At 45.0% G+C, this 16,171-nt stretch overlaps 2 protein-coding genes across 6 annotated transcripts in view; one reads left to right on the forward strand and one right to left on the reverse strand.

The window, feature by feature from the left end:
* The window catches only part of LOC142776470 (uncharacterized), a 103,335-nt gene that overhangs the window by 35,747 nt on the left and 51,417 nt on the right, over positions 1-16,171 (reverse strand). The gene's annotated exons all lie outside the window — the stretch shown is intronic.
* Positions 1-16,171, forward strand: part of LOC119160953 (uncharacterized) — a 270,658-nt gene that overhangs the window by 13,061 nt on the left and 241,426 nt on the right. The window contains exons 2-3 of the mRNA XM_075880196.1: positions 1,087-1,263; positions 6,269-6,481. Coding sequence (XP_075736311.1) covers positions 1,139-1,263; positions 6,269-6,481 — 338 coding nt within the window. The 5' untranslated portion in view covers positions 1,087-1,138. The remainder of the gene's footprint in view (positions 1-1,086; positions 1,264-6,268; positions 6,482-16,171) is intronic.

Raw genomic sequence — 16,171 nt, forward strand, 5'->3', positions numbered from 1 at the left:
TCAAGATTCAGCGTTCATACTTGTGCGATAGTCAATTAAAAAGGAATTATTGCACATATCTGAGGCACCATAGCAACATGTAATGTTCTGTACATGTGTCTCTTACTAAAAAAGGCATGCATAAAAAAAGGCATGCATAAGTAATTCTAACGACCATAGCATTTATCACATTGCGCTGACCATGCAACGCTTGCATAAAAAGGCAAGTGTTTCCAACACTTTGCTAAAATGACATGGTGGTAGCACCTACCCGTCGCCTTGCGTTCTACACCTTATCGTTTCCGAGACGGGCGCATAGGGCGTGCACGCTTCGTTTTCCAAGATAACGGCCAGATAGAGCGCATGCCTCATGTGTGACGTGACTTGATGCGCTCGTTCGCCTCTGCTGCACGCTCGAGGCACTCCAATGCAGCGCCTCCAGAATATCATTCACCGATTTTCTTGCACAGAACATTAAAAAACGTTTTGATCACTCTCTCCAGATGCAAGACAATCGTTTTTCGACGACATTTGCAGTGTAATATGCAGATACGGGGCCAATTTTTTTCTCTTTTTTTTTTTTTGGCACTGGTAGTAGCGAGGCTGGGGTGCTTTAGCTGCCACTCATTAATATCGTCACGTTGCATTGTCTTGTGCCTATTATGGGTCGTCGTTTCCGTTGATTTGCGGTGGAATCGGGATCGGGAGCTGGCACATCGCACCCAAAGTTTTCAAATTAACCGTACTGGTGCAGGCCGCCGCTTCAAATTATTCACTCAAACCTACATTGCAAAGCACGAGACCGTATAAATCATTCTTATTAAGCGGTATTTAGAAATCACAGAGTTCGAATTAGTGAGATGTTACTGTATTCTATTTCGTCAGGATTTATTCAATGGACAGCTTCAGCACATGGCTTGGCATTTACAAGATAGCCTACCTGAATAAGACTTCCAGTTTTCCTGATGTTAGTATTTAGCCACTAGTTCTTTAAAGCACACCATACACCATGAGGGGAACATGAACTTCTGATGGGATAAAACAGGCCACTTCTCTATGCACGTGCATGTGTACAGAGTAATTTATTTTATTCTCCACTTTGTGCAGGAGGGCCACTGTCGGACATTGCGGTAGGTGAAGCGCCTGCTGCAATGTTCGCATGGCGGGAGGAAACCCAGCCTGGAGTCCGCTGCACCCGAGCCCGGGCTTTCTGCTCAAGTGCGGCAAGGAGCACGAGAAACTCAAGCTCCGCATTCGCTCACAGTTGCAGAGCCACATGCTAAGGTGATTATAACAATTTTCTCAAGCGGAAAAGAGTGCTGGGCATTTGTTTTTAATGAAATGGAGTTGTAAGTTTTTATCTGAAACTGAAGATTGAGAGGACTCGGTGCTCTCGTCAAGAAGGAACCCTTACGTAAAAATTAACTGTTCTGTAACTTTATGTACCAGTGTAAACTCTAGTATTAACGTGTGTGTGAATGAATAGTATGTCTGCCCTGTCATGGTGGTCTTGTGGCTAAGGTACTCGGCTGCTGACCCACAGGTCGTGGGATCGAATCCTGGCTGCAGCGGCTGCATTTTCGATGGAGGTGAAAAGGCTGTGGGCCTGTGTACTCGGATTTGGGTTCACGTTAAGGAACCTCAGGTGGTCGAAACTTCTGGAGCCTTTCACTACAGCGTCTTTCATATTTGTATGGTGGTTTTAAGATGTTGAACCCCACATATCTATCAATAGATAGTATGTCTAAAAATTCCCGCTTGCCGACTTTTGACAGTGGCAGTGGGTGCAGATTGCCGCCTCCTGGACCACAGATCTCGCTAGCTTACTTACTGGTGTACATTTTCTTGTTGCATGAGTTTTCTTTTTAGGGGCTATGTCCACATGTGGTTCATTTTATTTTGGCATATGTCTTGTGTGTAAATCTTATCAGGGATGCCAGGAGATAGTGGTGAGAAGACTAGTGTGCACATATTCAATTTGTGAATTATAAATGCCCTTGCTAGTTGTGCCACTTTCTTTTTTGCATGCTTCCAGTTTACATTCAAATATCTTTGGCAAGGTGTTGTGTCAACATGAATAACCTTCTCACCATGGTGTGAGGATTATTATTGTAGAGCTTAATTCCCTGCAAAACAATGCCCTCCTGTGAAATATATCTGTCTGCACCATAGTGTTAATGTAGTGGCCAGAAGCTTGGACAGGCATATCAATGGAGAGGACTCAGGCAAGGACTGGACAAGGGAAAGATATTTTATTATATCGTCACATAAATGGGACGACTTCAAAAAAACTGCTAAAAAAGTGGATATGAAGAATGTTTTGCTGGCTTTTATGTCATTTAAGGAAAACTCGATCCTTGTATAGAAGAGAACTACCAATCATGTCTAGACTCACTGAGGTTTTGTCACTATGCTGGCGCCGTCTTGTGTTGAACAATGCTCATTCGCCCACGTGCAGTTGGAGATAAAGAGATGAGGTTCTATGCTTGGAGGGCACTAATAAGCACACTGGTGTGCACATGTTTGCATCTGAGCATCTGAGGGCACTGTTCCAAGAGCTATAGTCATATTGTGTGGAATGCCTGCTTCACTTCGTCAGTACGTACTGCCATCGTTGGCAAAGTTACTTCTTCATTACATGGAGGCTGTTCTGAGCAGATCACAGACCACCAATAACAGAGTTCTGCAGTGCTGTTTTCAACACTTTCATTCTTTTCTAGCAGCACCACCGGCAACACCATTCTATACTAGAACTTCCCAGGGGTGCCCACATTGCTTAAATTTCTTTTTGTGTGGAGATTGTCCTTCAGTTGATCTAGCTTGATGATGTTGTGCTTCCAGCATGGGTGTTGGCAAGAGGGGGGTGCAGACGGGGCACATACCCCCACCCAGGCTACGCCAGCAGTTCCTCCTCCCTCAGCGGCGATAAAACAAGGCTTTGCACTTCTCAATATAAGGTCTTGCTGACACCAATGCCTTCAAGTTAACAGTATACCAAAAGAAGCGCAGCACTATTGTCACATGATACTGAAAAGCCTAAATTTGAGTATGCGCGATAAGGACTACAACCTAAACAATAATATTGAGTAAACATAAAACGTTTTGTGCCCATGTGTCAGAAAGGAACTGAAAATGCTTCACCACAGGGCATGATGCAGCTCCTGGTCTCTTGTTCCTTTAGTTGTAGGATAAGAAGGGTAGTGTACGCAGCATTTTTTTAGGCTACTCCTGCGTTATTCCTCTTTGAAATGTATTTATCTATTTTTAATTTCATTTATTATTGATGTTATTTTACACTTGTTCATTCTTATTTCTTTTTTTTTTAACTGGAAACAAAGACTGGGCTATTGCAACTCTGTACTAGTACAAAATGAAATGTTTGTTTTGCAGATTACATTTTTTAAAAACAGCCTTTAATCGTCTGCAGGTGACTATGCTACATGTGCTAGGATGGTTATTTGCTGTAGTAAAAGTTTCCTTAGACCTGTTAAAATAACCATGGTCTAGGTGGAAATAAGAATTAAAGAATAGCCGTCAAAATAAAGCAGTCGGCTGCACTAGCAGCAAATTTCAGCGAGCATGCACCTCATGCTCGCTGAAACATGCTGCCAAGTCTCAAAGACCATAAGGTGGCGAGTGCAGCGTCGAACAAAGAAACAGGCAGTGTGTACCACCCTATTAAATTTTGCGAGGCAAAGGAAAGCATAGAGTATTCTATATCGTGTAGGTTAGTGCCACATACCATGCATACTCTATGCTTATTTTTTTTAGTGCCTGATTTGGTATTATAATTGCAAATTCTTATTGACTCATGTGGCAAGCAAGCATTAGTAGTGGAAGGGCAGTAGTACTGAATTCAATGCCCTTTAACTTGAAGACCGGACCAGTATATGTAGCACATGTTTTCATTCAGCTTGGAATGGGATGTCACTTCTTGTTTTGGGACACTTCTCACTTTCTAGAATCGCAACCCTTGAGACACCTTATGTAAGCAATTGTGTAGAACAGTGGTTCTCAAGTGATTGTCTGCGGACCGTAGGTGGTCCGCGAAGCCATTTTCTATGATCCGCGAAACCCTCACCCACATTTTTCTTTAAGCATGACAGTGATGAACTGTGCAAAATGAACTGATGTGGCACACCCCGCCGCGGTGGTCTAGTGGCTAAGGTACTCGGCTGCGGACCCGCAGGTCGCGGGATCAAATCCCGGCTGCGGCAGCTGCATTTCCGATGGAGGCGGAAATGTTGAAGGGCCATGTGCTCAGATCTGAGTGCAGGTTAAAGAACCCGAGGTGGTCGAAATTTCCGTAGCCCTCTACTACGGTGTTGAGACGTTAAACCCCACATATCGAAGTGACGTGGCACGATTGTTTGATGTTTTTGGTAGCTATAAAAGGCACCTGTTTCACGCTCCAGTTATGTTAATTTACCTACGGGACCCCCTCCCTCCGCTGCAAGGGGTCCCCCATCACTACCACCAGTCCACAAGGGGTCCTCGACACATTCATGGCTGAGAACCACTGGTGTAAGACATTGAAAACTGGCACCTTTACCTCAGAGTGTATTATAGTTATAACCAATGTAGCTGTTCCAGGCAAATTCTTTACACTTTACCTTGTAGCTGGGGAGTTCACAGTATCAGTTAACAAATTCGAGTAAAACCAGTTTGTAAAGTCTCTACATAAACTCTGACATACCTGATAAACTGACTTCCAGCTTTCTTTCTGCATTGTCATTGTATATGGCTTTTCCGCCCCCAGGATTGTGAAAGTTTCTCTCTATCAAAGTCCAGTACCTGCATGCACTGCCTGTTTTATCAGTACCTGAATTTGTATGTGGTTGCAAATGCAGAGAGTGCATCGTTGGGTTTGTGTAGAAACACCAGGAAAAGCACGGTTAGCTTGGCTAGCTAATGAACTGCTTGAACATCTCATCAGTGTATGTGTTGTCAGCTTTTCTTTTATTAAAAAAAATATATATATATGTTTTGACAATGCACCTAACGGTGTTTAAACCAAATCCTGTAGAAATAAAATTGACAATGCTTGAGTGGACATCATAGATGTTGACTGGAGCAATGTCAAGAAAAAGGGCACTGTAGTGGCTGATTTTCTTAATCTCGCTTGCAGCTAACTTGTGCATGATGTTTTATATATAAAATATATTTCCATTAAAAATGACTAAAACAGGAGTACTTTCATGGAATCGATTTTGGTTATCTTCCACGAAGGCCCCTTTGACCCTTGCATTGGGGAACAGCCCAGTAGTCTCTTGAACATTATATCACTTGCAATGTCACTTTTTGTTGTACATAATAGATATATACTTACATGCCGGGATTTACTTTGTGCTTTACGCCTGCCTTTGTTACCTATGTGTGAGCTGCCCATTAGCAGTCTTATGCTTTTCAGACTGTGGTGCATATACATCTTTTGATATCATATACTGGGCTTACACCGAAGGGGCAACAGACCTGTCCTTCCTTACCATAGAGTGCACTTGAAACCTCTAAGGAGCAGTGACCCGTTAAGGTCGAAAAAAAAAATCATATGCTGCAGAATGCAAAAAAAAAAAAAGTGTTTCAAACTCGCCGTCATAGCTACAAGCTGCGATGATGAACGCTCCCAGCTTTACGTGCACAGATATACCGGATAAAGTGTACAGGAGGTGGGCCGCTGCCGTAGCGCAATTGGTAGAGCATCAGATGCGTTATCCAAAGGTGTCGGATTTGATCCCTGCCAGTGCCTAGTTGTTTTTTCATCCATTTTAATTACTTCACATATATATCACAATTATTGCAAATAACATCTGCTGCACTTTCTTTGGCTTGAATTGTCTGCTGGTTGCCAGTGAAGTTGTGCTATGATAGGTAGTGCATGCACAAGTTGCTCTATATGACGCAGGTTTTTCAAGTATGAAGCAACATTTGCTGTCCAGCGCTTGTGTTTATGGCTTCATGTGTGTTAGAATATATCTTTTGTGCACTGCTTCATCAATATCATAGCTTGCCAAGTAGCCTATCTCTGCATATTATATGATATGACGGAATGTGTGTACTGTAGTGCAGCATGAGTTACGAGTGATATGGTAGCTGCAAAGCTGCTTATGAAGGGTGTATGTACAAGCAGTGTTGTGGAAAAAGGCAAGGCTTGATAAGCTTTGCTAGGAATTGTGAATGATGAAAGTAGCAAAGTTTTGTTTCCCCATACTCATTGTTCAAACCATGGAATAAAGGGACCCTTGCTCATTCCTTTGGACATTGCACAGATGCTGTCCTTTCCCTTTTGCAGTCTGTTTGAAGACGGACTCTTCTCGGATGTGACCATCGAGTCATTGCCAGGTGACTCCTCCGATGGTCCTGTATTGAAAGCTCACAAGGCAGTTCTCTTGGTGAGAGTGCCTTTCTTCTGGAAGCGTCTTGTCGAGAAGTGTGCAGTCTCTGGCAAAGGAACCAATGAGTTTGCTGTGCCTCTTGACAAGGACTTGTTGAGAGACTTCCTCAGGTGAGGAACTGAATAAGTGATAAAAGAAATGTGGTGTGTTCTCCCTTCAGTGTTCTTTCACTTGAGATAGGCTGGGATGATTGTACAGAGACAGCTGCTCATAGTGGTTGCATGGTTAGAGAAATGTTTCACTGTGTAACAATTTAGGACATCAATAATCAGTTTTCGTACAGGAGCCCTGTAACACTTTTCAGGGACCTTTTTTTATCAGTGGACATATAAACAAACGGTTGGAGGGGCCTTTGGTGTAAATCAGTGGTTCTCAAAAGGGGGTCCGCGAACTTTAGAGGGCTTGCGAAGCAGTTTCTAAGATCCGGGAAGGCCTCGCCCACTTTTTTTTATGCATTTTTTAAATTGTTTTAAATATGCAACTCTGTTTAAAAGCGACTGTGCCACATATTGATGAACTGTCCAAAACGAAGGGACACACTTGTTTGATATTTTTGGTAGCAATAAAAGGCACCTGTTTCACGCTCCAGTTGTGTTAATTTACCTACGCAACCCTCTTCCCCCCTTCAAGGTGTCTTCCATCACTTCAACCATTCCTGCCCCGCCGCAGTGGTCTAGTGGCTAGGGTACTCGGCTGCTGACCCGCAGGTCACGGGATCGAATTCTGGCTGCGGCGGCTGCATTTCTGTTAGAGGCGGAAACGTTCTGGGCCCGTGTGCTCAGATTTCGGTGCATGTCAAAAAACCCCAGCTGTTCAAAATTTCTGGAACCCTCCACTAGGCAGTCTTTCATAATCATGTGGTTTTGAGACGTTAAACCCCACATATCAATCATCAAACTTCAACCAATCCACAAGGGGTCCCCGACACATCCATGGCTGAGAACCTCTGGTGTAGATAAAAACATCAATATAAAAATATTTGATTTTAGTCGCTTAATGAAATCGCTACATTGCTAATGACCACAACAGTGCGAAGGGGCGCTCTCTATAAGCATTTCTGGTGGAAGTCATGTCACCGAATGGTCATGCTTATAATTGGATAAGAACTAAAGTTGTAGACGATCACTTTACTGCCGCAAAGTCTTGCTTGAGGCTTGTTTTGTGTGGTTTGCTGTACTTGTTATGAGCACAAAAACAGATATGATCTTAAAAAGCTGAGCACAAAACGTGGTTGGGGTGCTGCTTGCTTTTTATCCTGTGGCCTCCAAGCGAATATGTGCACTTGAACTTCATTTGTCTGTGAAAGCTTCTGTTCTCGCTCACGTGCCTTCGTGAGCAGCCTTGTTTTGCGTGTGCTGTACACTTCTGAGTAGAGCTGTGCAAATAGCAAAACTTTTGTGCAAAGTGAATCGAATATTTTGCAACTTTTTCTCTGAAATTTCACTTCAAAGTACAGTTGAACCCCGCTCCAACGAAACGGACAGGGCGCATAAAAAATTTCATTGCAGTGAAATCGAAAACATATAGTTAATCTCAGCTAGCAATACAAAGGAATATTTGTTCCTAAAATTAAAAAAATGTCTACTGCTTCCTATTCTTTCCCAGCAGTATCACGATGCGATTCTCAGCTATGCGTAGTGAGGCCATGGTGAAAAGCACGCTGAAACAACACCTAAAACCGCCTTCGCAAACGAACCAAACAGTTGCATTAACACGTTAACACCAGCAGCTGTTCGCCGTCAAAAATATCCGACAACGCCGGGATGGAGGCAGGGTTTCTGGAGCGGCGACTTTTGCATTATTCTATGCCATTCTCATCATCCATCACTCGCGGCTAGCTGATTTTGTTGATCATGTGGACGAATAGCCACTCTGATTAGTTACCACACTGGCCAAGCGTGAACATAATGGTAAGCATCGGAATCGGAAAAGGCATCATTCCGCGGTTGCACGCAACAGCTATGTGAAGGAAACAGTGAACTGAGCTTCAGCTTTGGTTCGCCTGAGGCTGAAAAGCAAGCCAGTGGCAAAAGCAGGGCAGTCTCATTGCCATAGTTATCGAGCAGTGGTGGCACCCATGCTTGATGAACAGCGGTGGTTTCTAGTGGTGCCAATGCGTGTTTTAGACTTCGTTGATGCATTTTCAGGCTCTGAAAATGCATCGAAATGTTAACCATTGGGTTTACTGCATAGAGTTTTGTTTTTAAGAGTTGAATGCAATAGCGATGTCCCGTCTCTAGTGAACATACTTCAACCACTTGGTACATACTTCTTATTGTGTGATATTACTTTAAAAGTTGAAATTGTAGTCATGACAATGTAATTGATATAGGTGAAAATGGCTTGTATCAGTGAAAATTTCCCTTATGGCTGCATTCTGTGTAATGGGTAGTGTGGGCAACCATGAGAAATTATGTGCGTGTGTCACACACTTCGGGTGAAGCCCCGCCGATCCAACATCAACGTGCGGCAGACTCGCAGGCTTCCACTTTACGCTTCGGCCTGCGACACCTGAAACGCCTCGAAGTGGCACATTTCAAATTTATTACCAGGTTGGTAATACGATAAATGTGGAATTGATCGACTCGTTGCAAAGCAAACGTGTGTAGACCGATTACTTCAATTAATGACGGATGTCCTGTGGTTTGTGAATGAATGTAAGTCTTCTGAAACTTCCCCTTCGTGTGCCAGCTCAATGCACATGCATTACTGCATGGGGAGCCCTCCGTTTACTTGGCTTTCAATAATTTGAACAAATTTTCAGGCCCCTTCGAGTTTGAATTATCGAGATTCGACTGTATAAATTCAAGCGAAGAAAAAAAGTACTACAGTGAAATCCTGGTATAACGAACTTCAGGGGTCGTGGCGATTCGTTCGTTATTTTGAAAGGTCATTTTGGTGAAAGCCCAAAAATAAACCATAAATACTTATTTTCCGCCAACCAAAACGACTTACCTTTAAAATAGAGGGTCCTTGAACTCGTTTTTCACAAGAAAAAACAAATGCACAAGTGATCACTAAAAAAAATTCACGTTGACTTAAAGAAGTCTGTAATTTTTTTTTTTTGAGGCGTGCAGCACAAACTTTGCAGCACGTAGGCCTCCAGCTCATCCACATTCCTTTGGTGCGAATCGGTGGTGTGATCCACTTTCTTGCTTAGCAAAAAACTGCTCTGCTTTTTCAACGCAAAAGTAGCCGCGCAACGAGAACGGCGACTTGCTTTGTGGATGCAATAAAATCACCGAAAGGAGAGGAACACGACTGACAAGACCTCCTAGAGCACATGTAGAAGTGAGAAAGATAAGTAAAACTCGAACCATATGGCTGTCATTGCCTCTTCTGAAGAAAAGAAAAAGCTGAAAAAGAAAATTTCTCGCGTTTCGTTTTCTGCTCTCTCGCTGTCTCAGGTTTTCCGCGCCCATGCTTCCTGCTCCGCAACTCGCACTCTGCCCTCTGCTTTGCTCACCTTGCCCTCCCGTGTTGCCCTCGCCCCTCACCTTGACACTTGTAAACCTGCAGCGTCGGCATTTCAACAAAAAGAAAGAAAAGAAAGTCCTTTCATTTTTTTCCCCTCTGCACCATCGCGCGTGTTCCGAGAAGCAAGACGTCCGTTCGCTGTGTCGTCTGCTTGCGTACCGCGCCAGTGGTCGCCATGGATTTCAGGCCACGAGTTCACTGCACTGCGGCGTTAATATAATGCGGAACTAAATTAGTGCTCGTTATTCTGAAAAGTTCGGTATCCTGAAGTACGTAGTAGTGAAATATATTTACATTGAAACTATAAGTAGCCGGCGTGGGATTTTTAAAGGTTCCTTAATCTGAGAAGTTTGTTAATGTGCGGTTCATTCTACTGAGATTTCACTGTACTTGATGTTGGTCCTGGTACACAGCACGACGAACAATTGTCAAACATGGTGCTGTAGAATGATCCTTTGCAGCAAAACACCACAAAATGAAGTTAAATTACCACTACAGTGAAACTTTGATTATACGTCAACCCTTTGTTTCATGATGACCTGCTTTTTACGACAGATTGGTTTGCTCTCGGCAAAATCCCATAGATATTGCCACAAGTTGCTCATCATCCTCCGATGACGCACCCTGCTTTCTGCATTTGTAACTGCCACCAAACAAATAACAAGCCAAGCGCGCAATGCACCGGCGGTCTGTGCGTACCACCACACCACGCGCTAAAAGAAGACTAACGGCTCCTGGTGTGACCAGTTCGCGGCTGCGTGAGAAAAGAAGAGGTCAAAGAGGTTCGTGTGACTAGCGAGGAACATTTTGTGTGTAATATTGTCTTGAGTTCTCGGGCACAAGTTCGCCTTGAATAAATAGTCTTTACTAAGAGGTGTTCTATTTGTTGGTAACATCTGGTGGAGGTGCGGGGCATGATTTCAAGCCCACCACAGGCCAGGGAGCTAAGTCCGAACCTGCCAAGGTTGGAGCCAGTGGAATCGACGCCTGTCCACCAACGTAGGAGTCACCGTCTACAAGGGGAGGTGCCAGAGTTTGGCCCCCTTTTCAGTTTATCAAGTGCAGCGGAGATTGCAAACACCACCATGATGGCCGCTCAAGTGACACCGTCTCCGTCCCATATTGTCTTGGATTCACCTTGGTTACCAGAGGTCTTCCACGGCGACACTTGTGAAGATGCCAAGGGCTCCCGACTTCGAACGTGTCGCCAGTTTGAACGGTTGGGACCAAGCCAAGAAACTTCATTACGTCTTTGTGGTGCTTCGTGATTCTGCGTATATGTGGTTTGAAAACAACAAAGCGTCGTTGCTGACATGGGACGACTTTTGAAGGGAGCTGCTTATTACCTACCCGAACACGGACCGCAGGGAGAAGACAAAGACTGCTCTTCAGGCGAGAAACCAACGAAACAATGAGAGCGTGGCTATGTACATTAAAGACATGTCGCGACTCTTCCGAGCTGACCCAAACATGGCCCAGGAGAAGCTGCGCCACCTAATGCGCGAAGTGAAGGGGGAGATTTTTGCAGGCCTAATGCGCAATCCTCCATGGACTGTGGCACAGTTTAGATCAGAGACAACGACAATGGAGAGAACACTGCAGCAGTGTGCACGACAGTACAACAGGGATGTAAATGTCTGTCCAGCTAGCGCGGTGTCGGGAACCCTCACCAACAACATTGGTGTTCTGCAGAAAGTGTTGAGGGCTGTCGGGAAGGTGGAACTACAGAAAACGCAACTCACCCAAAGCCCTCCAGCGATGCCCTCACTCGCATTGTGTTTGAAGAAGTGTGGCAAGCTATTCTTCAACCACAGCCCCAAGTGCTGTACCGAGCACAACCACATATTCAACCTCAGTTGTCGTATGCACAAGTAGTACGACAGAACCTTGGACGCACAAGATTTGCTCAAGCTGACGTTATGCCCTCGACATTTCCACGCGGCACGCCACCACCCATACTGTAAGCCAGGCCCCGTAAAAGCGATGTGTAGCACACTGCAGACCGGCGACCCCTTTGCTACCGCTGCGAAGAGGCACGTCACCTTTATCGAGCATGTCGTTATCGTCGAGCCGGGCTGTGCGGCTTCCCAGTCAATGCACCCTGCCCGCGGAACGGTGAGTGCTCTTTCGAGATCCAAGAATTTTTGTCGTCGTTGCATACGCTTCAGAACGCTCAGCAACCGGAATCGCGATCAACAGCTCCAATGTGCTACCGGTCGCCAAGCCCTAGACCATCATCCATTTTCCCGAGACCTCGATCACCTAGCGTGCGACGGGATCACTAGAGCCAGCGACCTGTGGAGTCAATGCCATTGATACTCGAAAACAAAAGGGCCTCCTTCGTTGGCCTGACCGGTCGACTACAGTTATGCAGCGACTTATAAGTGCAGTAATGGTGACATTACCTCCGAACTGTTAGTCACCATTGACGACCTGAAAGCTATTGCACTAATAAACACTGGGGCAGACTACTTCGTGATCAGTAGTCTCCTAGCAAAGAAATTGAAAAAGGTACTGACTCAGTGGACCAGACCGCAAATACATGCTGCCAGAGGGCACTTACTCAGCCTCATGGGACTGTGCACAGCAAGAATAGGGATCAGGGGATCTGTCTACGTCGGCAGCTTCATTGTTCTTCCCGAGTGTTCCCGTGAGCTGATTATAGGCATGGACTTCTTGCAGGCAAATAGCGCAGTCATTTACTTGCAAAAATCTGTCTCCTTTCTAAAGAGAACGCTGTTGCAATGTGTCGAACGGATCAACCAGCCGTTTCACCATTTCGGATTGTGGATGAAGGCGTGACAGCGCCGCCACGTTCAAGTGTGACAGTTTTCGTGAAAAGTGACGTATTTTGTGTTTATGAGGGGCTAGCAGACGGATACATCGGACTGCTAATCGAAAAAGGAATATGCGTGGCCAGAGGTTTGGTAAACCTTCGTAATGGATGTGCGGACGTTCTATTGACCAACTATGGCAGTGAGGTGCAGCATGTGGCGAAGGGAACAGCTATAGCAACTCTAGATGAATATTTTCAAGTTGTGAATGTTTGTGCTCTTGATATGGACCCGCCAGATTCTGCACCAGTGGGCAGCATCCTTGAATCAATAGACATTGACAGCGCGCTCTCATCACCACAAAGAGAGCAGATTGTTGATCTGATCAAACAATTTGCGGAGTGCTTTTCCACTTCGTCGAAAGTCTGACGCACTCCAGTCCCCAAGCACTGCGTCGTGGTCGAAGAAAATGTGAGACCGGTGCATCAACGTCCATATCGAGTAGCTTCAAAAGAACGGGAAGTCACAAGAAAACAAGTACAGAAAATGTGGAAAGACGATGTAATACAGCCATCACTTAGTCTTTGGGCATCACCGGTAGTATTGGTCAAAAAGAACAACTCCCTGAGGTTTTGTGTTGACTACCGAAAGCTGAACCTCGTCACGAAGCGGGACGTTTATCCACTATCAGGAATTGATGATACCCTGGACAAGCTACAATACGCTCATGTTTTTCGTTATTGGATTTAAAAAGCGGATACTGCAAAATCGAAGTAGATGAACGAGATAGCGAGAAGACGACACTTGTGACACCCGATAGTCTAGTATACTATAAAGTACTTCCTTTTGACTTGTGCTCAGCTCCCGCAACCTTTCAAAGAATTATGGACACGGTCCTCTCCGGACGGACTTAAATGGCAATTGTGCCTCGTCTATCTCATTATTGTAATAGTTTTTTTTTCTACCTTCGAGCCGCTCATTCATTGTCTGAGGACAGTCCTGAATGTCATTTGCACGGCAGCACTGACTATCAAGCCGCAAAAATGCCACTTCGAATTTCGCGAGCTTTGGTTCTTCGGGCACATTGTTAGTGATGAAGGTGTCCGCCCAGATCCCAAAAAGATTACAGCTGTCGAAAGCTTTGCGAATCCAAGGGAGAAGAAGGCCTTGAGACGATTCCTGGGACTCTGTGCCTACTATTCACTCTTCATTGAAAACTTCGCCAAGCTCTCTGAACAATTGACATGGCTTACAAAAGAAGGTGTACCATTCGCCTGGCAGGAAGAACAAGAAGGGCTTTTTGCACTCTCCTCCTATTCTTGCTCACTTTGATAAAGACATTGAAACGGACATCTATACCAACACCAGTAATTTTGGGCTTGGCACCATCCTCATTCAATAGCAGAATGGACAAGAAAGAGTTATTACATACGCACACCACACTGTATCGAACGCTGAGTATAATTACTCAGCTACAGAGAAGGAAAGCTGGATGTTATATGGGCCATCAGTAAGTTCCATCCATATCAATACGGCAGACCTTTTAGGGCAATCAGCGACCATCACTCATTGTGTTGGCTGGCAAATCTGAAGGTCTTTCAGGATGACTTGCTAGATGGAGCCTACGTCTGCAGGAATACGACATCACTGTTGTGTACGAATTCAGCCTTTAGCACAATGACGCAGATTGCCTGTCACATGGACCAGTTGAGCATTCATCCTCTGAACATGAAGATTTCCCATTTCTTGGAACTCTCAACGCGTCCGATATGGCCAGTCATCAGCGATCGGATCCAGAGCTGCTGCTGCTTATCCACTACTTTGAGGGTCAGCAAGCAAAGGGACCATGAGTTTTCGTCCGGGGGCTATATTTCTATGTTCTCCAGAATGGTGTCCCCTACGAGCGAAACTTCGAACACAGTGGTGAGACGTTTGTTTCTCGTACTATCGTCACTGCGAGCGGAAATATTATAAGCATGTCACGATGCCCCTTTAGCTGGACATTTGGATGTTAGCCGACTTTACCAGAATCCGCCACAGGTATTATTGGCCGAAGTTAATGAATTCTGTACAGCACTATGTGAAGTTGTGCCGAGAGTGTCAAAGGCGCTAAGTACCTCCTTTAAAGCCAGCAGGTCCGTTGAAACCAATAGAGCCACCAAAAGTACCATTTGAGCAAGTGGGAATGGATTTACTTGGACCATTCTTTGTCTCATCATTTTTGGAAAACGGTGCATCATTGTAGCGACAGACTACATGAACCGCTATGCTGAGACGTCGTCCCTCATTAAAGGAACTGGGAATGAAGTGGCGTAGTTCGTCAGCCAGATAGTGCTACGGCATGGCACTCCTTAGGTTGTCATAACCGACAAAGGGACAGCATATACCGCCCTTGTGATGCAGTCTATCGTGAAACTCACGCATATCAACCATACAAGAAGTACAGCTTACTATCCGCAAACAAACAACTTAACTAAAAGGCTCAATAGAAAGCTGGCTGAAATGCTCGCCATGTATGTGGATGTCGAACATCGTTCATGGAACAGCATTTTACGGTATGCTACCTTTGCGCATAACACCGCTGTACAGGAGACGACGCACTTCCTGTCATTCCAGCTCGTTTATGGTAGAACAGTAACAACGACTTTAGACGCTATGTTACCTGTCAGCAATGTGAACGAAGTTAATGCTGATATAAATGAATACATAGAGAGAGCAGAAGGGGCCCGATAGTTGGACAGGCACCGCATAATTCAACAGCAGGCCGTTGACTCAGATCACTATAACCTGAGCGAAGAGATGTCTAGTACGATCCCGGAGACAAAGTGTGGGTATGGACACCTGTACGTGTATGTGGTCATTCCGAAAAGCTCATGCGGCACTACTTCGGCCCTTACAGGGTACTTCGGTGGTTGAGCATCTTAAACTAAGAGTTCATCCCTGGCAGCCAAGGGGGCTCGACTCGACGAACAAATCACCCAGATATCGTACACATAGTACGCATGAAAACCTACTACAAAAAGCAATGAAGATCACTGATACACGTGCTCAACCATCAAGTCAAGCCCTGCATTTTAAAACTTTCGGCCCTCTCAGCACATCGGGACTATGCGTTTTAGGCATGGGATTAATGCCACAAGTTGCTCATCATCCGCCTCCGACACACCCTGCTTCCTGCATTTGTAAATGCCGGCAAACAAATAACAAGCAAAGCGCGCATTGCATCAGCAATCTGCGCATGCTACCACACCACGTGCTAAAAGAAGACTAATGGCTTGTGGTGTGACCAGTTCGCGGCTGCGTGAGAGAAGAGGTCGAAAAGGTTCGTGGGGCTAGCGAGAAACATTTTGTGTGTAAGGTTGTCTTCCTAAGTTCTCGGGCAAAGTTCGCCCTGAATAAATATTCTTTACCAAGAGGCGTTCGATTTGTTGGTAACAATGTAATCTATTCAAAACGTCGGTTATACCACACAGTTTTATGCCAATCCCACATCTTGCGACTTTCCGATTCCGTGTGAAATAAAGAAACGCATATTTACTTGATTCGAAT

Source organism: Rhipicephalus microplus, chromosome X, assembly GCF_043290135.1.
Source record: "Rhipicephalus microplus isolate Deutch F79 chromosome X, USDA_Rmic, whole genome shotgun sequence".
NCBI lineage: Eukaryota > Metazoa > Arthropoda > Arachnida > Ixodida > Ixodidae > Rhipicephalus > Rhipicephalus microplus.